General features: G+C 46.0%; 1 protein-coding gene across 1 annotated transcript; it reads right to left on the bottom strand.

Annotated features, from left to right (window-relative positions):
- Nucleotides 1-4639: 4639 nt before the first annotated feature.
- On the bottom strand, nt 4640-23161 carry LOC130107714 (zinc finger protein 271-like). Its single transcript, XM_056274438.1, has 2 exons — nt 22759-23161; nt 4640-7528 (listed from the first exon to the last, which is right to left on the bottom strand). The coding sequence occupies exons 1-2, from the start codon at nt 23069-23071 to the stop codon at nt 4839-4841; spliced, it is 3003 nt and encodes a 1000-aa protein (XP_056130413.1). The 5' UTR covers nt 23072-23161; the 3' UTR covers nt 4640-4838.

Genomic DNA, 23161 nt, shown 5'->3' with positions numbered 1-23161 from the left:
TACTGCCTGGGGCTCCAAGCGGTTGCCTGGTTTGCCTGTTCAGAAGTTTCGCCTCTTGTCACCAGAGCCTAAAATCTGAAAGCTGGGCTTTTGGCTACGCCAGCGCTGAGAGATGGGGCTGTTCCACCTGTGGAGGGCCATGCTGAGGAGCCGGAAGCGCGAGCTGTAAGTAACATTATACCACTGAAATGTTCGTCTTGTATCGGACCAAATGGTTTGCAAATACAGATTCGGTGCGGACAATGGGCGCATACAATGAAGCTGAAGTTATTTAGGAAGCCAACGGTGATTTTGCACAAAACAATACAGCCGTGCACCGAGTAGTCAAGAGATGTGCCTTAAATTCAACCATATCCGCTAAAAACCATGACATTATTTTCACAACCGCAGAGGATAAATGTCACCACCCCCCAAACACAGATTTTATTCAAGCAATAAGCAATCAACAATCCTTTTTATAATACCAAAAGCAGTTAGGCTCAAGAGAAGATTCCAAGCCAAAACCCTGCCAAGCTGTGGGTTTCTTGGTAAATGTACACATTCTCCCAAAACAGTCTACTTCAGTTGTATACGCATTTAATGTACCGCAGCACACAAATAGCTGACGTTTGGCAACAGCAGAGTAACATCATCCTAGCCACGTAACCTTTGTTATCTTCTGACAGCAGACTTTTTCGCTTTAGTTGCCATTTTAATGCATTTCCCACACGTACACCAACTAACAGGGGCATATCTAGAAAAGAGTTATGTCAGGCTTGTGATTGAAAGCCTAAATCCGTCCTTATGTCACCCAATAAGAAGGCAGTGGAGCGTAATATTTACCAGAGACGTCCTGCTGTAATCTTTGTTGCTGTTAGTGGTCTGCGATGTGCAGTAACTAGGCTTAGCCTGTGGTGGCGCTGCCGCTGTTACGTACCTGTTGAATGGCTTGTAACACCACAGAAGAAGGCATTAAGTTGGGGGCGGGGGGAAAGGGTTTGCTGAATCAACCTGCTCTCCGTCTGAGTTATTGTGTCACATCATTGTTAAGCTAATTAACGCTACATATATGACACTCTCCACTCTCATATTCCGGATGGGGTTTGCGCTCGAACACGTACGGATGGATATGAGAAGTTGCCATTTCCAATCAAGAACGAGAAATTATGCAGTTTACTTAGTAGGTTTATAGTTCGCCGCGGGAACCTCCCATACCTACACCGGCAAGAGGATGAGGCGCTGCTCACGAGCATTGGGCGCAGCGCCCTCGGCAGGCTTCCGGAAGTTGGCTAATCAGAAGAAAGGAAGTAGGTTTAGGGAGGGCAGCCTTATAGAGAAAATAGCTCAAACAGCCTGTTTCAGACAGAGGATGAGCTGAGGCGCAGCAAAAGGGCCAGTATAAGATTAGTAAGGATTTTTCTTTAAACTGTGAGTCATGCAAACCTACATCAGATCAGGCAGGAGTCTCCGTGGACTATGATGTTTGCGGATGACATTGTGATCTGTAGTGAGAGTAGGGTGCAAGTGGAGGAGAGCCTGGAGAGGTGGAGGTATGCACTGGAGAGAAGAGGAATGAAAGTCCGTAGGAGCGAGACGGAGTACCTATGCGTGAATGAGAGGGAGGACAGTGGAATGGTGGGGAGGCAAGGAGTAGAGGTGACGAAGGTGGACAAGTTTAAATACTTGGGATCGACTGTTCAAAGTAACGGGGAGTGCAGAAGAGAGGTGAAGAAGAGAGTGCAGGCAGGGTGGAGTGGGTGGAGAAGAGTGTCAGGAGTGATTTGTGACAGAAGGGTACCAGCAAGAGTTAAAGGGAAGGTTTACAAGATGGTTGTGAGACCAGCTATATGTTGTATGGTTTGGAGACAGTGGCACTGATGAAAAGACAGGAGGTGGAGCTGGAGGTGGCAGAGATGAAGATGATAAGATTTTCATTGGGAGTGATGAAGAAGGACAGGATTAGGAACGAGTATATTAGAGGGACAGCTCAGGTTGGACGGTTTGGAGACAAAGCAAGAGAGACAAGACTGAGATGGTTTGGACATGTGTGGAGGAGAGATGCTGGGTATATTGGGAGAGGGATGCTGAATATGGAGCTGCCAGGGAAGAGGAGAAGAGGAAGGCCAAAGAGGAGGTTTATGGATGTGGTGAGGGAGGACATGCAGGTGGCTGGTGTGAAAGAGGAAGATGCAGAGGACAGGAAGAGATGGAAACGGATGATCCGCTGTGGTGCCCCCTAACAGGAGCAACAGAAGGTAGTAGTAATAGTAGTAGTAGTAGTCACGCAAAGCTACTATAGTGGCGTCCCAGAATAAAAACATAAGAGCTGGAATGAGCATGAAAAGATCACTTAAAAGATGCACAAACAAACCACATGCATACCCAGCTTCATTCGTATTTAAGTGGAAACCCTAGGATAGGTCGCATCACCCACGATGACGAGATGGCCTACACAGGGACGAGATTCAGCACTTCACATTATGGTGCACCACCAACAATCTTGTCCTCAATGTGCAGAAAATGAAGGAGCTGATTGTGGACTTCAGGAGGTCTAGAAGCTGCAGCCACTCCCCCATATGGGGTGGAAGTGGAGCTTGTCTCCAGCTTTAAATTCCTTGGAGTCCACATCAGCAAGGACCTCTCCTGGACATCAAACACCCAGGCCCTTGTGAAAAAGGCCCAACAATGCCTGCATTTCCTGAGGAGCGCCTGTCTAACCCCCAAAATTCTCACCAACTTCTACCACTGCACCATAGAGAGCATCCTGACCAGCTGCATCTCAGTGTGGTACGGCAACTGCACCTCAGTAGACCAGAAAGCTCTGCAGCGGGTCGTCAAGGCGGCCCAGCATATCACCGGTACCCAGCTCCCAGCCATAAAAGACATTTATCACAAATGCTGCCTTCGAAGGGGTCTGAGCATCAGCAGAGATCCCACCCACCCCAACCATGGACTGTTCTCCCCCCTGTGCTCTGGGAGGCGCTACAGCAGCCTCAGAGCCCACAATACCAGGCTCAAAAACAGCTTCTTTCCCCAAGCTGTTGCCCACCTGAACCTGGCTACCCACTGAATGTCTGTAAATATGTTTATACTCGTGCTTTTTTAAAATTTATCTTTAGCTTTTAGTCTTCATCTGTATATATCCTATACTGTTTGTCTATGTCCGTCTTGCAGTTTGGCAAAGCCGCAGCCCTGATTTTGTTTTACACGTCCATGCACATGGTTTTTAATGACAATAAATTGAATTGAATTATCCACAACGGAAATGTGTTTTATTCAGGTCAGACAGTATAGAGTAACACATAGACAACTTAGATAAACATAAAACATTAGGTATCAGCTAGAAGTTGGTGTTAAAAAAAAGCAAGGGTAAGATTAATACAGTCCTGGGGAGGGTGGGTATGGTGGAGGGTGAAGGTGGAGGTTTAGGTCTTCTGGGGCAAGGGAAAAGGCGGGATGGGGTTCAAAGTGTCTGTGCTTGCTTAGCAATCATATGGCAGAGGGGAGGAAGCTGTCTCTACTTCTACTGTTCTTTAAGTAGGGAACGTTATATCTCTTGCCAGAGGGTCACACCTTTAAGCGGTGTCTGTGAATGTTCTCATTCATCCAGGTCATGGTTATCCAAAGGAGTTGAATCAAGTGCAACTGGACTTGGTATATATCCGTGAAGACGTTTCGCCTCTCATTAAGCAGGTGTTGCGATTGTGTCCCTGGCAATCATTCCTGCTTTCCTCACTGCCCTCTGGTCGGGCAGCAGTTGGAGGCCTGAGAACCATTGTCCGCAGAGCTTAGACCCCAGGGTGGTCACCCTGCACAGCTTGCTCTTGTTGGCCTCAGAGAGCCCTCCGTACCAGGCCAAGAAACAGAAAGAAAAGGTGCAGCCACACAGAATCCGGTGAGGACGCATCTGGACGCACTGGACCAGTGAATACTCCAGCCAATGGGCGGTGCTTGGTTTGTCCGTTTTCAACACAGTGGCTGGGTCACAAATTTTCTCATTTTACAGCTGAACAGTGCACTAAAATGCTTCTGTAAACATGTGATGCGAGAAATAGACAATGCAGTTAACAGAATCTTGATTCCTTTTTGACCAGCACTGCCTAGATTGACAGTTTGATCTGAGTTTCGTGAGCCGGGTGCGTTGCGCTGGATGGACTTATTTCCATAAAGTTGAGGTCGAGTCATGTTTATACAAATTCAGTTAAGGCAAATGGTCGGTCAACTCGCCATGCCACATCCATCATGCACCGTGCGGTCCGGATCTCCTGCTTTCCATAGAAAATAAATAGGATCCATCCAGTGTGTCTGCACCTTAAGGAAACACTCAATGTGGCAGATGTAAAATCTGCAGAAGATGGGAGGGGCTACACCCAGACAACTCAGGCTCTATAGCACGTAGGTAGGTTCTCTGCTGGCACCTCTTAACATTACTCATTATGTTGTAATTGAAGGTCATCCTGCTGTCGATGGTGGTCCCCGGGTTTAATATATTTGAGACAAGGGTGCATCTAAGATAATAAATCTTATTTGCTCTTTTAATGGGAACCATGCCTACTAGTGTTGTTATATAACATATTCTGATAAAAATGTACGGAATCACGAAAGCTTAAAGGTCCCTAACCCCTTCCCATTCCCTCTTCTGTATATATTGTCATGTGCATGCTCGTGTGTCCTCTTCTAGAAAACCCTTTACAGCAGATTGAGCCAGGAAATGGCTTCTATCATGTGTGATAGCATATTTCCTTTGAGAAAACACTTAACCGCAGACTGAGCATCTGAAGGCTTTATCTCCTGCATGTACTCTCATGTGTGAAAACAAACCTCCCGTTCTAGAAAACGCTTTACCACAGACTGAGCAACTAACCGCTGTCTCCTGTATGTGTTCTCATGTGTCTTTGCATATTTCCTCTTTGAGAAAACAGTTTACCACAGACTGAGCAACCAAAGGTTTTGTCTCCTGTATGTACTCTCATGTGTACTTTAACATTTTGTTTTACAGAAAACTCTCTACCGCAGACTGAGCAACTGAAAGGTTTCTTTCCTGTATGGGTTCTCATGTGTGACTTCAGATTTTCTTTTCTAGAAAACGCTTTACAGCAGACCGAGCAGGCAAATGGTTTCTCTCCTGTATGTATTCTCATGTGTAACTGCAAATTTCCACTCTGAGAAAACACTTGACGGCAGATTGAGCAACTAAAGGGTTTGTCTCCAGTATGAGTTCTCATGTGCCTTTGCATAGTTGCTCTTTGAGAGAACCCTTTACTGCAGACCGAGCAACTGAAAGGTTTCTTTCCTGTATGTTTTCTCATGTGCGACTGCATATTTTCTCTTTGAGAAAACCCTTTATCACAGACTGAGCAACTGAACACTTTTTCTCCTGTATGTATTCTCATGTGTTTTTGCATATTTCCTCTTTGAGAAAACACTTTACCACAGACTGAGCAACTAAAGGGTTTGTCTCCTGTATGTATTCTCATGTGTCTATTCATAGTTCCTCTTTGAGAAAACACTTTACCACAGACTGAGCAAATAAAGGGTTTGTCTTCTGTATGTATTCTCATGTGTCTATTCATAGTTCCTCTTTGAGAAAACCCTTTACCGCAGACTGAGCAACTGAAAGGTTTCTTTCCTGTATGGGTTCTCATGTGTGGCTTCAGATATTTTTTTCTAGAAAACGCTTTACAGCAGATTGAGCAGGCAAATGGTTTCTCTCCTGTATGTATTCTCATGTGTAACTGCAAATTTCCACTTTGAGAAAACCCTTTACCGCAGACTGAGCAACTAAAGGGTTTTTCTCCTGTATGAGTTCTCATGTGTATTTGCATCGTTGCTCTTTGATAAAACCTTTTACTGCAGACCGAGCAACTGAAAGGTTTCTTTCCTGTATGTAATCTCATGTGCGACTGCATATTTTCTCTTTGAGAAAACCCTTTACCACAGACTGAGCAATTAAATGCTTTTTCTCCTGTATGTATTCTCATGTGTCTTTGCATAGTTGCTCTTTGAGAAAACACTTTACCACAGAATAAGCAACCAAAGGGTTTCTCTCCTGTATGTATTCTCATGTGCCTGTGCACAGTTTGCTTGTAAGAAAACCCTTTACTGCAGACTGAACAACTGAAATGTTTCTTTCCTGCATGGGTTCTCATGTGTGACTGCATATGCTCTTTTCTGGAAAACTCTTTAAAGCAGATTGAGCAGGCAAATGGTTTCTCTCCTGTATGTATTCTCAAGTGTAACTGCAAATTTCCACTTTGAGAAAACCCTTTACCGCACACTGAGCAACTAAAGGGTTTGTCTCCTGTATGTATTTTCATGTGTCTATTCATAGTCCCTCTTTGAGAAAACCCTTTACTGCAGACTGAGCAACTGAAACGTTCCTTTCCTGTATGGGTTCTCATGTGTGACTGCATATGTGCTTTTCTAGAAAACTCTTTACAGCAGATTGAGCAGGGAAATGGTTTCTCTCCTGTATGTGTTCTCATGTGTAAAAGCATATTTCCTCTTTGAGAAAACACTTTACCGCAGACTGAACAACTAAAGGGTTTGTCTCCTGTATGTATTCTCATGTGTCTTTGTATATTTCCTTCCTGATAAATCCTTTTACCGCATAATGAGCAACTGAAAGGGTTCTTTACTTTATGTTTTCTCATGTGTGTCTGCGTATGTCCTCTCAGAGAAAACACTTCACCGCAGAGCAAGCCTCTAAAGGTTTTGTCTCCTGTATGTATTCTCATGTGTCTTTGTAGAGTTCGTCTTTGAGAAAACACTTCACTGCAAACCGAGCAACTAAAGGAGCTTTCTTCTGTATTTATCATCATGTATGACTGCATATGTCCTCTTTGAGAAAACCATTCACTGCAGACTGAGTGACTGGAAGGTTTCTTTCCTGTATGTACTCTCATGTGTCTTTGCATAGTTTGTTTTTGAGAAAACTCTTTACCGCAGACTGAGCAACTGAAAGGTTTCTCTCCTCTATGTATTATCATGTGTGTCTGCATGTTTCCTCTTCTAGTAAATCCTTTACCACAGACTGAGCAACCGAAGGGTTTATTCTCAGATCTCTGATAACTCATTTCATGATTCTCTGTTGTATCCAAACCTGACTGAGTTTCTCTAGTCTTGTTCCGACCATCATCACTGTCTTCTGTCTCACTTTCACAACAATCTGAAGATAGTTGTCCATCACTAGTTGTTTGTAAATCGCCATCTTGATCTAGGTTACTGGCTAGTTCTGATGATCCAAAGTCCTCTCCATCAGGTTCTGGTTTCATCTGCTCAGTTGAGGTGCTTGCTGGAGGCTCTGCCTCTCTTTCCTCCTTGATTTGGCTTCGATGAAGCTGAGAGGAAAGAGTTTTCTCATCATCATTTCTACTCCTCACAGAGACAGGAGAGAATGACAACTTGGTAAAGTCAGCCGTCTCCTCCAGTCCTTGAAGTTGTTCTTCCTCCTCACTGCTCCACAGTTCCTCCTCTTCCTCTTTAATGTGTGGTGGCTCTGGCTCCCCAGAGGGAACCTCCTCTTTAGAAACTAAGAGCTGCTGGAGGTCTAGTGGGGAGAGACAAAATATAAACATTAAGGGAAACTATAACTGGACACATTAAATAAAATCATGGGCAATGAAATATTAAGTGATTTCCTTTAGGGCAATACCTAACAAAATTCTTTTTGATATTTGAAAAAGAAATGTAGGCGAGTTTAAATTTAATGTAATGAGTAATAATGTAATGTCTAACATGTTTTTTTTACTTGTAATGTAATTGTATGGAGAAGTGGGCATCAGAGCGCAAGCAGACACAGTAATGTTTCAGAAGAATTTTTGAGCGAAACATGCAAAATATGAACAGAAACATTGTGTTGATGTATTACATGAAAGAATGAATGAAAGCCATTTTATTTGACATTGTATTCTTACAACGAATTATAGTCTTACAATGAATTTGTTCTCTGCGTTTAACCCATCTTATTGTAAAGGAGCAGTGGGTAGCTGCAGCGCCCGGGGACTAACTTCAGTTCTTCTTTCCATTGCCTTTGTCAGGGGCACAGACAGGAGCTCTGATGAAGGCCTGTAGCAATAGGCCGAAACGTTAGCATGTTTTGATGGTGTGCATTTTAACTTCTGGAGTGATTCTGAATCGCTGGTTCATCTAGAATAGAGTAAGTATCATCTTTCTTGCTTAACAAGTTGCTATTAGTCTTATTCCAGCTGCTTGAGTATTAGTCCTTTTCTCTATACATCTGTTGCTGGTTCCTAGTGGGAACTAGTGGGATTTTATTCTTGCCGTAGCTGTCTTATTCTAGCTGTAGCTGTTTTTCAGCTAGTGTGTCCTTAAATATTTATTGTTGCCTAGCTGTTTTGACTTAGTTATCCTTTTAGCTTATAAATATATTCCTTGGTAACTTGCTGTTCGCAGTTTTAATTGTATTGTGTGAGGTTTGATAGAGTTTTACATAAGTGACCAATTTCTGGGCAATAGGCCTATTTTCAGTGTACCTCCTTGGCCAATTGGGTGTTAAGTGGCCAGGGTGTGGCCTGCACTCCTGGCAGACAATTAGCAATCAGTGTTATTTAAATCACTGTTGCTACTTGGAAGCATCAGCTTCCAAGCATCAGGCAAACAGGTCTAGGTTGAACGAAGGCTAGAGTGAACAAAGGCAAGTGCGACTTTTTCAAGCCAAGACTTCGTCAAGCAAGGACTGCTCTTTTTAGATCCGGTCAGTCATCTGTATTTTGTGTACCTAGTATAGACAACGTGTTTCCTTCGCATTCCTGTCCTTTCCTCTTCCCAGGGCTGGCATAGACGTTGGGTCACTCCTAGGTGCTGCGACCTTACCAATCTCATCTATCCCACTCTCTCCACTCACGTTGAGCAAGTGGTGACGGGAGGGCTCTGGAATTGCCTGCCTGAGGTGCCGAAAGCTGAGTTTATCTCAGGCTACGCATCCTTGCTCTCCCTCAACTTTTTTGCTCTAACTGAGACCTGGATCATGCCAGAAAACACTACTACACCCACAGCTCTGTCTGATGTGTACTCTTTTTCTCACACTCCCAGAGCTGGGAGGCGAGGTGGTGGTACTGGCCTGCTAATCTCCCCGAAATGGAAATACTCTCTTGTTTCCATTCCACAATTTTCTCTGCCCTCTTTTGAATTTCATGCTGTTACTGTCTCTTATCCAGTCAAACTCACCACTGTGGTTGTGTACCGCCCACCAGGCCCCCTTGGTGAGTTTCTGGAGGAGCTTGACACACTTGTCTCGCACTTCCCTGTCGATGACTCTGCACTTATCCTTCTCGGTGACTTCAACATCCATATTGACAAGCTAGATCCTCTTCTCTCTTTCCTCTCCTCCTTTGACCTTCACCTCTCACCCTCTCCTCCTACCCACAAGGCCGGCAACCAGCTGGACCTTATCTTTACTAGACACTGTCCTATTTCCAATCTCTCTGTTTCTCCCCTCCAGCTCTCTGACCACTATTTCATGTCCTACTCTCTCTCCCTCTCTTCACTCCCCTCAGCCCCTTCCCCTACCCACATGGTTTCTCCCCGTAGACACCTCCGCTCTCTCTCCGCCACTGATCTTTCTTCCTCTTTTACCTCTATCCTCCCTACACCTGAATCTTTCTCTCTCCTACCCCCCAACACTGCTACTGATCTTCTCTCTACCCTCTCCTCTTCTCTAGACACTCTGTCCCCTCACCTCCAGGCTTGCATGCCAAACTCCACCTGCCCCTTGGCTGTCCAACTCAGTACATACTGACAGATGGAGCCTAAGAGTGGCAGAGCACAAATGGAGAAAAGGCAAACTCCCAGAGGACCTTCTCAACTTCTAGTCTCTTCTTTCCACTTTCTCCTCCTCCCTTTCTGCTGCTAAGGCTGCCTTCTATCACTCTAAAATCCTATCCTCTGCCTCTAATCCTAAGAAACTCTTTGAAACCTTGTCTACACTTCTTCAACCCCCACCTCCTTCTCCTACTTCCTCCCTTCCCCCTGATGACTTCGCGAACTTCTTTGACAAGAAGGTAAATGACATCAGATCCTCCTTTTCTCACCACCCAGTTAGTGCTGCTTGCACTATCCCACCCTCTACACCCTCCCTCACCTCTCCACGTCCCACCCTATCCCACCTCGCTCCCCTCTCCCCCGACGAGATCCTCAACCTCATCACATCCAGTCGCCACACCACATGCTTCCTTGACCCGGTCCCCTCCCCTCTTCTTCAGTCTATAGCACCTGAACTCGTTCCCTTTCTAACCCACCTCATCAACACCTCCCTCCAGGCAGGATCCATCTGCCTTCAAGACTGCTAGAGTCACCCCCCTTTTAAAGAAACCATCACTTAACCCCTCTGACATCAAAAACTACAGCCCGGTTTCTCTTCTAACCTTTCTATCCAAAATTTCGAACGTGCTGCCTTTAACCAACTTTCTTTGTACCTCCACCAGAACAACCTCCTGGACCCCAACCAGTCTGGGTTCAGGGTGGGTCACTCGACAGAGACGGCTCTCCTTGCCGTGACAGAATCGCTGTATTCTGCGAGAGCAAACTCTCTCTCCTCTGTCCTGATACTCCTGGACCTGTCAGCTGCGTTCGACACAGTGAACCACCAGATCCTCCTCTCTACCCTCGAGGGGCTGGGTGTCACAGGCTCTGCACTCTCAATGTTTGCATCCTATCTGATGGGTCGCTCCTACCAGATGACATGGAGGGGATCTGTGTCGGAGCCTTGCAGACTTACTACAGGCGTTCCACAGGGTTCGGTTCTGGGTCCTCTCCTTTTCTCCCTGTACACAACATCCCTGGGTTCTGTTATTCGCTCGCATGACTTCTCTTAACCATTGTTATGCCGATGACACCCGGCTGATCTTGTCCTTTCCTCCATCTGACACACAAGTAGAGACACGCATTGCTGCGTGCTTGACTGACATCTCGGAGTGGATGGCAACACACCACCTGAAGCTCAATCTGGACAAGACAGAGCTGATGTTCCTCCCGGGGAAAGGTTGCCCGCACCAAGACCTGGCCATCACCATTGACAACACCGTGGTGACGCCAACTCAGACTGCGAGGAATCTGAGTGTGATCCTGGACGACCAACTGTCATTTGCTGAAAACGTTGCATCGGTTGCTCGCTCCTACAGATTTCTCCTCTATAACATCAGGAGGATTCGTCCATTCCTCACCGACGAGATGGCACAGGTGCTCATCCAGGCTCTAGTCATCTCCCGGCTGGACTACGGCAACTTCTTCCTTGCTGGCGCCCCGGTGTTGGCCATCAGATCTCTGGAGCTTGTTCAGAAGCTGCAGCTCGTCTGGTGTTCAACCAGCCTAAGTTCTCCCACACAACTCCCCTTCTCATGTCCCTTCACTGGCTCCCAGTAGCTGCTCGCATCCAGTTTAAGACTCTGGTGCTAGCCTGCAGGGCAGTGAAAGGAACAGCTCCTTCCTAACTCCAGGCCATGCCAAGCCCTAAACCCCCGCCTGACCACTTCGCTCTGCTGCCTCGGGACGCCTGGTTGCCCCATCGCTCAGAGGCCCCTGCTGCCGATCAACCCGGTCACAGCTCTTTTCTGTCCTGGCCCAACAGTGATGGAATGAACTCCCCACTGATGTCAGGACAGGGGAGTCGCTGCCCATCTTTTGGCGCAGGTTGAAAACTCAACTCGTCAAGAACTACTACGCTGTTACTTGTTCTTAGCACTTATTGTATTCACTCATTAAAAAAAAAATCTCGTTCTTGCGCTTTTACTTTAGCACCTATTTTGCTCTTAGATGCTTGTTTCGATGCACTTATGACCTCTGATGACTAGTAGCTCTCCTGATTTCCTATGTTAAATGCACTTATTGTAAGTCGCTTTGGGTAAAAGCGTCGGCTAAATGACTGTAATGTAATGTAATGGCCAAAATAAACTGGTGGAAATGAGGCACTGTCCCTGTCCTTTTTGAAATTTGATGAGTGCTACCCTACATCCTTGGATGTGGTTCTTAGGAGTATTAACCCTAACATGCATGTCTTTTTGATGGTGGAAGGAAACCAGAGCACCTGGAGGAAACCCATGCAGATACAGGGAGAAATGTGAGCATCCATGACCTTGAGGGAGTTTATGTCAAGATCCTGAAAGATGGGGAGCCACAGAATGTTCCTGGCAGTAGAACCCCACCATGCCACTGCTGTCAGACACTGTGCAGCTGTTACTGCTGGTAAGTTAAGTTTTAAACTCATTACATTATCTAATTACATCATCTAAAGCGATTATTGCAGTTTCTCAAAAATTCTATCTAGACCTATATACATCTACGTGTACAACTAGTTCTGAAGAACTGAACACTTTTTTTTTTTTTTTTTAAAAGTGGCGTTGCCAACACTTTCCCAAATGGAAAACGATCATCTTGGCGCTCCTTTAACAGAAGATGAAGTAAGAACTGCAATTATGAATATGAAAACTGGGAAGTCAACTGGTTTAGATGGCTTCCCAGCTGAATACTATCAGAAATATATAGATATATTATGTCCAATATTGACTGAAAATTTTCAAGAAGCATGGCAATATGGATCAATATAGCTACATTGATCCAATATGGATCAACGTAGCTATATCATATCACTTATACCAAAAAAAGACAAAAATGTAATAGACCCAGCTAATTATAGACCTATTAGCTTGTCATGGCAATTACTTAATTCCACTCTGACATTAAATGAGGAGAGAGACAAAAAGAGAAGAGATATAAGGATTGGGGGGGCAATTAATCACTGTCCTCAGCTTTCACAGAAGGATCTGGATCTCTTCCCCGTCTCAGCCACTCATCAGAGAGCCGCAGGCCGAGGGCAGCCTGCCCGTCTATATCCAGAGGCCCGAGAACCGCTGGCTGCAGCAGCGGAGCCCGTCACGCAGAGCCTAGCGACCGTTCCGCCTCCACACCAGGCGGGTACAGCCAGGATGAAACTGACCGTTATAACTGGCAGACAATGCCAATTATTGGTGCCATGTAGAGGGACTATGTGGCAGAACGAGAGACAGTTTCCTGGCCACCATGAGATGGGGGACAATAAAGGTCCGTAGACAGCAGCAGCAGCCTGGAGAGACTGTGTTTGACTTTTTAGTCAGTCTGACTAAAGTTTTCAGGGAAAACTTTAGTCAGACTGACTAAAGTTTTCAGGGAAAACAGTGGTCTAGCACCACCAGCGCTGCTGAACCAACGAAATTACTCCCTGTATGAATGGCAGTTCAAGAACTGTTTCCTGGACGGCATGGAGGAAGAAATCAGCTGTCAAGTGTGCAAACACTGTGTGGGCTGGGACAGAGGACGTCTGGCTGCTGTTTAAGAGCATGAGATGAGCAAGAGATGAGACAGGACATGGATAAAAGCACTACCATTAGAGCTGATGACTATGAGAGCAAGAGGGTGGGCTACAACAGGTCTGTCACCTTTGAATTTCTCACAGGCAGACCCATGAATACTGGAATAGCCCTTCCCCTGCAAAAAAGGGTCCTCAGCTCAGACCTCATGTAGGATGTAATGCTTAACTATTGAATGCAACTAAACAAAATGCTGAGTTCTATTCATATGCAGGTGAGATCGGCACTTCCACAGACAATAGAGGGTCATCTGCATAACCTGAAGACAAGAGACTGGGCGCTGATAAAGGACCTAAAGAGAAAACATTGGAGGAAGCCCTGTGGGCGGGGCCCCACCAAGTACTCTTGACCACACCTACAGCGGTGGAGGGGAGAATCAGCCAGACACATGCCAGCCACTGCAAGAAAGTGTCACCACTAGAGATGGAGGTCCAGGGTGAAAGACCCGCTTTGCTCACAACCGAGGACGAGAAGTAGACGTGGCCAGCTCTCACTGGGGTTAAAAACCTACTGAGAGCCAATGGAGCCTGACACTATAGGGAAAAGCATTCTTTATCTAATGGAGCCTGATAACAATAGGGCACCATTGAAGTAATTTTTAGTGATGAGACCAGTACCCTGGCATCCTTTTAGGAGAATGGGGTTTAGTCTCAGGAGAACAATGTGTTGTCTTGCATTATAACTTGTGATTGTCAGTCCTATGTTATGGGTTTTGGTTCTCTGCAAGATAACAATGTTGTAACAACAACCCCCGATACATTCTCATTCAACACCTTTCACACCCACCATAGCCAAATTGCCAAGATGACAGGAGATCAATGTCTTTTTGTGCAGGAGAGATATGTGTGGTGGAGACAGCTGTTTACTAACCATTGACCCTACAGCTCACCCTGGTCAAAGTTTGGTTGAAGTTCTGGTTGAAGTTTAAGTTTGGTCGAAGTAGGCGCAGTTTATTGGTCATGGATAAGTGATAATTACTATCATGTCACTATATGTGGAACAGAACAGTGTAAAGTACTAGTTACAGACCGACTTACAGTTGAGGGCTTGAAACAGTCTGCGGTCTGGTGCCAAAAAGATGGAAATCCACATGCCGTATAGAGGCAGATCGGCCACCAAGGCATCAATCACAGATATGTAAAGATATTGCTAATTCCACAGTAGCCACCAAGACTGTTAGAACCCCTCTAATGCATGTAAGACATATTGATACCTATAGGGGAAATCTGGCTATAACTATGATAAAAGAATGGGCCACCTCTTATAACTTTACTAATTGTTGGATTTGTTAGAAACTACCTACATCATCTCAATCACCTATGGTAGTTTCAGCGCCGTTGTCTGCAGTGGACTTGGTGTTCGATATTAACCTATTTGACACCTCCTCAGTCTGTTATGTTTCAGGGCTTCCTATTTTTTCTCCCTGTTAAAGGTTGTTTTTTTAGGGAGTTGTTCCTTGTCCGATGAGAGGGTCTAAGGACAGGATGTTGTGTTGCTGTTAAGCCCACTGAGGCAAATTTGTGATATTGGGCTATACAAATAAAATTGATTTGATTTTGATTTGATTTGATTTATTCATAATGATCTACCCAATGGTGAGGTACATATAATCTCATTTGCCTTGTCTGAGTTCAAATAAAGGCTACAGGCCGCGTGAGTTGAACTATGCAGTATTATGGCAGGTATCCAGATTTGAAACAGCGGTAAATGCAATGCTTCGATATCGTGTCGAGTTTCTGGCTGTGCCTGCTAACTGCGATAATGATATAGAATGTAAGCCTATGACTAAACCAGAATACACCTATTGTACTGCAGCTGGGGTGCATTCAGCTCCATGGAATTTGCAAATACAGTCGGCATTTCTAGGGTTTACTGTGTATAATTGCTCTAGGCCTATATTCTCTACTAAGTCTTTAGCTCGCAACCGGTCATTTACTTGGCCTACTCTGTGTATCCATGCCCTGCCTGATGTTTCTTTGTGTGTACAGGACCCCAGTTATGAAATTACCGCAGATGGTAGTCGTAATAGGAAAGTAAAGATAACATGCAGTAAGCAACCTGTACTGCCTGAAGAGGGCTATCTGATTTGTGGTGATCAGGCTTATAGTTGTTTCCTTCTATGGTATATACTATGCAGCGCAGGAGGAGATCAAGTCACTCTCTACTGTGTTAGAACGTCACATGAACATCTCTACAGCTGCCGTCATGGCCACGGCGGGACGCTTAGATGATGTTGGACACGTAGTAACTGGAAATAGGATGGCACTGGATCTTCTGTTAGCCTCACAGGGTGGTGTATGTAAAATGACCTCTACCGTATGCTGTGCATATATTACTAGCAATGATGCTGAAATATCAGAATTGAGACATGATACTGAACAAGGGTGTTTGGCCCCTTGGTATCTGTGGCTGCGTCATTATGGGTATTCTGATTTTGGGTATCCTTCTGTTTTTTGTTATTGTTTTTGTCATTACTTGTATGATTTGGGTGATCCATAAATATTGTATTAAAACCTAACGCTGTACAAGTTAAATATTCTCCTGATCCCTGGGTCCCACCATATAATTGTGATGATGACAACGATAATAAGGATTTTTAGCAAGTGTCTGCAGTCACCTCACTTGATAGTTTATTTAGAGTAATTGGTTTCTTTTCCTTTCCTTATGTTGAAACCAATCTACATGTGTGTTATGAATATATCTCCCATTTATTGTTTTGTCCTTTATTCATTGTTTAATGTTACTGGGGACTATGTTGTGTTTTAGATGGAGTTTGAGCATTCACATAAGCTTTTCCCAAATGTCAACACTGGGGTTTTTTTGTTGTTGTTGTGATATGGCTGCTCAGATTAGTGTAGATGATAACTTCTGGAGTCTTTTACTCATTTGTAGTTAAGAGTGAGGTGAGATGTTTGGCTCGAGAGGACATGGGATGATTGTGACTTCTGTCTGACTGCTGAGTTCATATGGAGTGTGTTGATGTAAATCTGATGCATTCAGTTGGCTTATAACTGACAGACAGACCTCACAGTCATTCTGTGTGAGGTAAGATTTTCCCCAAGATTTATATCTGCTTCCGGTGTGGGAAGATGGTGGCACGAATTCACATTTGCAGCGGCCTAAATCAGTACCGTCGATGCAGTGTCTTTGTCCACATCTGTGTAAGTTTTTGTCTTCGTTTGTTGGCTGGAAGAGCTGGCGCTGGATCGGCTGCGAGAGGTTGGTCTGCTGCGCTGTGGGCCCAGGGACCATAGCCTTGCCCGGAGCTGCACCCGAGGAGGTAACACCGAGGGCGGTCTGACAGGACACGGAAGACTAAGCTAACTGCTAGATCATGCAGACCGGCAGTTCCGATAACACCGAGAGTGGTCTGGCGGCGGCCTCACCAGGCGTTGACTGTGGTGTTTTCAATGTTGTCGTGTGGAGTGCAGGGAGGGGTTTCTGGCTGGGAGAGTTGGCGCTGGATCGGCTGGGAGGGTTTGGTCTGCTTTGTCCAGTTGCCACAGGGACCACGGCCCCTGCCTGGAGCTAGAGCCGAAACACGGAGGGCGGTCTGACAGGGCGCGTAATCGGGGCAAACTAGGCTAACTGCTAGCCCATGCAGACCGGCGGTTCCGACAGTCATCCTGGCTGGTGTCTGTTCCCTCGGACAGTGATTATTTTTTTTTTAGTTTGAATATGTGTTAGTTTGGATATGTATGTTCTTGTAGTTCTTGAATGTGTTTTTGTCTGTATGTTGCACTGCTGTGGGCTGGGGGAAACGGCATTTAGTTTTCCAAAGGAGTTGAATCAAGTGCAACTGGACTTGGTATATATCCGTGAAGACGTTTCGCCTCTCATCCAAGAGGCGAAATGAGAGGCGAACTACGGATATATACCAAGTCCAGTTGCACTGGATTCAACTCCTTTGGATAACCATGACCTGGATGAATGAGAACATTCACAGACAGGCATTTAGTTTCATTTCATGTGTCCAAGCACATGAGGTGACAAATAAAGTGTTCCTAATTCCCGATACCCATTGTTGTGTTTTCTTTGATGCTCTAGCTAGATGATTTGTTGTCGATTAAAAGTAATCAAAGGGGGGATTGTGAGGCCAATCCACATATGTATGTTGCTTACTTTTAATCTTTGTTCACAGATCAGCTATACTATGGTTACACTGTTTGAAGAGATGTCTGGGGATTCATATGTAGTAGGACAAGGAGGGGGTTTAAATATGCCTCTTCTAATGCCAAATGGTAAGGGCCTGATAACAGAGGGAGGTATGAAAGCCATTTGAGTGTCACGGGAAGCGGTCCTGGAGGGTCCTGGCAGAAGATGAGGACAAAGGAGATGACCTCTTGGAACAATAAAAAAACTCTTGTTACCCAGCAGGAGTTCACAGAGAGAAGTTGTCTCCTCCAAGACAGGATGGGGGAGAGACTCTAAGTATGCACCGTTGTGATAGACACCACCTTCTCTCCATGTCAGAAGAGACTCTGGGTACATATCATTGGGATCAAACCAGTGGGCGTTGTTCTACTACATGGTATAAAGACGGTGCACTCTGAGATCGGGGCACACACAAGCACCTGAGCTTGTGCGTCTGTTCATTGAACATGTATATTAAAATCGTGTGAAAATACTGTAAGAGAGGCGGCACGGTGGCGCAGTGGTTAGCGCGGTCGCCTCACAGCAAGAAGGTCCTGGGTTCAAGCCCCGGGGTAGTCCAACCTTGGTGGGTCGTCCCGGGTCGTCCTCTGTGTGGAGTTTGCATGTTCTCCCCGAGCCTGCGTGGGTTCCTCCGGGTGCTCCGGTTTCTTCCCACAGTCCAAAGACATGTAGGTCAGGTGAATTGGCTGTATTAAATTGTCCCTAGGTATGAATGGGTGTGTGTGTGTGAGTGTGTCGGCCTGTCCAGGGTGTCTCCCCGCCTGCGGCCCAATGACTGCTGAGATAGGCTCTCCAGCATCCCCCGAGACCCTGAGAGCAGGATAAGCAGTTCAGATAATGGATGGATGGATGGAATACTGTACGAGATTTTTATCTCGCTCCTCATTTAATGTCAGAGTGGAATTAAATCAGTACCACGACAAGCTTAATAAAATGTTGACTGTAAAATATTAAGATACTAGCACTGAGGCTAGATAAGGTCCATCCATTATCCAAACCGCTTATCCTGCTCTCAGGGTCGCAGGGATGCTGGAGCCTATCCCAGCAGTCATTGGGCGGCAGGCGGGGAGACACCCTGGACAGGCCGCCGGACCATCACACAGGGCCGCCATACACACACACACATTCATACCTAGGGACAATTTAGTACGGCCAATTCACCTGACCTACATGTCTTTGGACTGTGGGAGGAAACCGGAGCCTCCGGAGGAAACCCATGCAGACAGAACATGCAAACTCCACACAGAGGACGAACTGGGACGACCCCCAAGGCTGGACTACCCTGGGGCCTGAACCCAGGACCTTCCTGCTGTGAGGCGACTGCGCTAACCACTGCGCCGCCATGCTGCCCAATTTGGAAACCCTATCAGATAAAATTGAAATGAATCTGAATAACTGGAGCAAGCTACGCCCGACGTTATGGGGGAAAGTGAACATAATAAGGATGGTCACAGTCCCACAGATAAATTACAAGACTGGAATGATACCAACGCATATCCCACAACAATTATTACTAAGACATAACAACATGATAAAACACTTCCTTTGGGATGGGAGAAAGCCTAGAATTCATATGGACAAACTGTCAGCCAAGGGAGAGAGGAGGACTGTCATTGCCAAACATTAAATATTACAATATCTCTTGAAATGGCTACGCTTGCCAGACATGACTCTGAACTGGATTGGATACAGGCTGAACATGAGCTCACGTCTCCTTTTAAATCTACCGAGGTGCGAGCACAAACATCACAAAAGGGGGAAAATAATGGGATGAATCCCATTCTAGTTCACTCAAAAATAGTCTGGCAAGAAGTACATAAAAAGTGTAAGACCTCTCACAGTATTCAAAACATATGCATCTATATGGCCCAACCCCAAAATAAAAACAGATGAACAGACAATTTATTGGGCTCAATGGTTAAGAAAAGCTATCGGAACACGGAATGACCTATTTGAACAGAATAAGAGGAAAATTCAATCCGGAGGGACGTGGCCATTTTTGGAAATATTTGCAAATCAGACACTGTATTAAAGATAATATTCACTTTCCCCAAGAAGAAACCCCAATAGAGTACTACCTACCATCACCAACAATGTGTCATAAAGCATCAATACGGTGCGCGATATGTCCGTGGGTAAATAACAATGGTTGTAAAAGCCTCGGGGGGATATGGGAAAGAGACTTGGATTGTTCATTTGATTGAAGGAAGGTGGGAGAGGATACTTTCCAACAATAGGAAATATATCAGAGAAGCCCGAGGCAAATTTATTCTATGTAAATTACTTCATAGATATTATCATACCCCAACAAAACTCGATAAAATGGGTCTGATTAAAGATAGATTATGTTGGAAATGCAAAATAGAACAAGGTACGTACTATATGCACGCATTGTGGGAGCGTCTCATGGTTTCCCCTTTATGGAGAAATGTTCTGGAATATATGGGGGAATGGACAGACTGAATTGCCCAGATCACCTGAATTATGTCTCCTTGGGGATAAATCTGTAGTACCACAGTTGAATAAATCTGCATTTAGAGTGTTAATAACAAGTGCCAGGATGATTCTTTGTTGTTAGAAGGAACCTCAAACTCCTACACTGAAAATGTGGAGGGAACAAATGATTTGATTTGGCATACTTCATGATCCCCGTGGGGAAATTCCTCTCTGCATTTGACCCACCCTAGCTGTGTAGCTAGCAGCAGTGGGCAGCCGCCGTGCAGCGCCCGGGGACCAACTCCAGTTCGTCTTGCCATGCCTTGATCAGGGGCACAGACAGGAGTATTAACCCTAACACGCATGTCTTTTTGATGGTGGGGGAAACAGGAGCACCCGCAGAAAACCCACCACAGACACGGGGAGAACATGCAAACTCCACACAGAGGATGACCCGGGATGACCCCCAAAGTTGTACTACCCCGGGGCTCGAACCCAGGACCTTCTTGCTGTGAGGCGACCGCGTTAACCACTGCGCCGCCACACTGCCTGTATGGGTTTTTATTTATATTTTTGTTTTATACTGTTGCAAAACACAATAAAAACTTTAAATGAAAAACAAAAACAAAATCAAAACAATGAATAACAGCTCGTTATTGAGGAGGAGGAGGAGGAGGAGGAGAACTAACAATGGAAAAAACAGCCCGTGATTGATTTTCTGATTTTGGATTCTAAATCGGATATGAAATGATGGAGTGACACACGGTCAGTGTTGAGGTCAGTGGACACGGACTAGACTGACTAAAACAAAACAAAAAAACACCACAAGTTTTTATGATAAGTTTATTTTCTTATTTAGTGACTCTTACTCGTGTCTTCTTTGTAAACGTGATGACTAAAGAAGACAAAACCAGGTGATTGGTAGCTCTGCAGAGGAGTGGAGACTGGAGTAAGACTCACAGGAACTGTGGGTGGAAACTGTCCAAGGCGTCTCTCTTATGGAGAAGTGGACATACATTTCAAGAACATATGTAAAAAGAACTGGAGACAAAATGGAACATTTATATGGGGAGAGACGCCGACTACATGAAGGCCTAATGAACATATTTGTTTTGAGTACTGAATATTTCCAGACAACTATTTATTGTTTTGTTTTTAAATTACTTTGTTTGTAAACTTTACTGTATTCTTTTTTTGTGTTGATGTTGTTGTACTGTTCTGTTCATATCTTTTTGAAAACTTATGTAAGGAAAAAAAGATTCACTAAAAAAAGAAAATAAGCTTTTTTGAAACTTGTAGTGTTCTTCCTCAGCCTTGTAGTCCGGGTCCGCCGGCCACAACTCTCACGACCACACGTACATTAGATGATTTAAGGGCAGAAGCCACCCTGCTAGGGGCAGAAGCCATCCTGATTTAAGGGCAGAAGCCACCCTGCTAAGGGCAGAAGCTGTCCTGATTTAAGGGCAGAAGCCATCCTGATTTAAGGGCAGAAGCCACCCTGCTAAGGGCAGAAGCCATCCTGATTTAAGGGCAGAAGCCACCCTGCTAAGGGCAGAAGCCATCCTGATTTAAGGGCAGAAGCCACCCTGCTAAGGGCAGAAGCCACCCTGCTAAGGGCAGAAGTCATCCTGATTTAAGGGCAGAAGCCACCCTGCTAAGGGCAGAAGCCATCCTTATTTAAGGGCAGAAGCCACCCTGCTAAGGGCAGAAGCCATCCTGATTTAAGGGCAGAAGCCATCCTGATTTAAGGGCAGAAGCCACCCTGCTAAGGTCAGAAGCCACCCTGCTAAGGGCAGAAGCCATCCTAATTTAAGGGCAGAAGCCATCCTGATTTAAGGGCAGAAGCCACCCTGCTAAGGGCTGAAGCCATCCTGATTTAAGGGCAGAAGCCACCCTGCTAAGGGCAGAAGCCATCCTGATTTAAGGGCAGAAGCCACCCTGCTAAGGGCAGAAGCCATCCTGATTTAAGGGCAGAAGCCACCCTGCTAAGGGCAGAAGCATCCTGATTTAAGGGCAGAAGCCACCGTGCTAAGGGCAGAAGCCATCCTGCTAAGGGCAGAAGCCATCCTGATTTAAGGGCAGAAGCCACCCTGCTAAGGGCAGAAGCCACCCTGCTAAGGTCAGAAGCCACCCTGCTAAGGGCAGAAGCCATCCTGATTTAAAGGCAGAAGCCATCCTGATTTAAGGGCAGAAGCCACCCTGCTAAGGGCAGAAGCCGTCCTGATTTAAGGGCAGAAGCCACCCTGCTAAGGGCAGAAGCCATCCTGATTTAAGGGCAGAAGCCACCCTGTTAAGGGCAGAAGCCATCCTGATTTAAGGGCAGAGCCACCCTGCTAAGGGCAGAAGCCATCCTGATTTAAGGTCAGAAGCCACCCTGCTAAGGGCAGAAGCCACCCTGCTAAGGGCAGAAGCCATCCTGATTTAAGGGCAGAAGCCACCCTGCTAAGGGCAGAAGCCATCCTGATTTAAGGGCAGAAGCCACCCTGCTAAGGGCAGAAGCCATCCTGATTTAAGGGCAGAAGCCACCCTGCTAAGGACAGAAGCCATCCTGATTTAAGGGCAGAAGCCACCCTGCTAAGGGCAGAAGCCATCCTGATTTAAGGGCAGAAGCCACCCTGCTAAGGGCAGAAGCCATCCTGATTTAAGGGCAGAGCCACCCTGCTAAGGGCAGAAGCCATCCTGATTTAAGGGCAGAAGCCACCCTGCTAAGGGCAGAAGCCATCCTGATTTAAGGGCAGAAGCCACCCTGCTAAGGGCAGAAGCCACCCTGCTAACTTAAACCAGGCTGCTGAGAGGAGCTAACAGGCTAACCCGGCCGGTCACAAACCTGACTTGTAGAGCCGCACTTCGGGTTTGTAAACGGCGTCCAGCAGCTTCCTCTGCCGCCGGTTCTCCCTCCGGAGACGCCATATCTCAGCCTCGTAACCCGCGATCCTCCGCTCACGCTCCAAGAAGACTTCGATGACGTGCTGAGCCATCACCGAGCCCGGCTGAGCCGTCACCGAACCCGGCTGAGCTGTCACCGAGCCCGGCTGAGCCGTCACCGAACCCGGCTGAGCCATCACTGAGCCCGGCGTCACCGAACCCGGCTGAGCCGTCACCGAGCCAGGCTGAGCCGTCACCGAACCCGGCTGAGCCATCACCGAACCCGGAGGTTTGGCAAAAACATCCCAAGACGACGACAAACTCGAAAGTCTTGAACGGTCCCGACGTTGACGGCGTGGGTTTGT

Source organism: Lampris incognitus, chromosome 2 (genome assembly GCF_029633865.1).
Source record: "Lampris incognitus isolate fLamInc1 chromosome 2, fLamInc1.hap2, whole genome shotgun sequence".
Classification (NCBI taxonomy): Eukaryota; Metazoa; Chordata; class Actinopteri; order Lampriformes; family Lampridae; genus Lampris; species Lampris incognitus.
The sequence above is the reverse complement of the archived record's forward strand: the minus strand, read 5'-3'. Positions and strand labels throughout refer to the sequence as shown.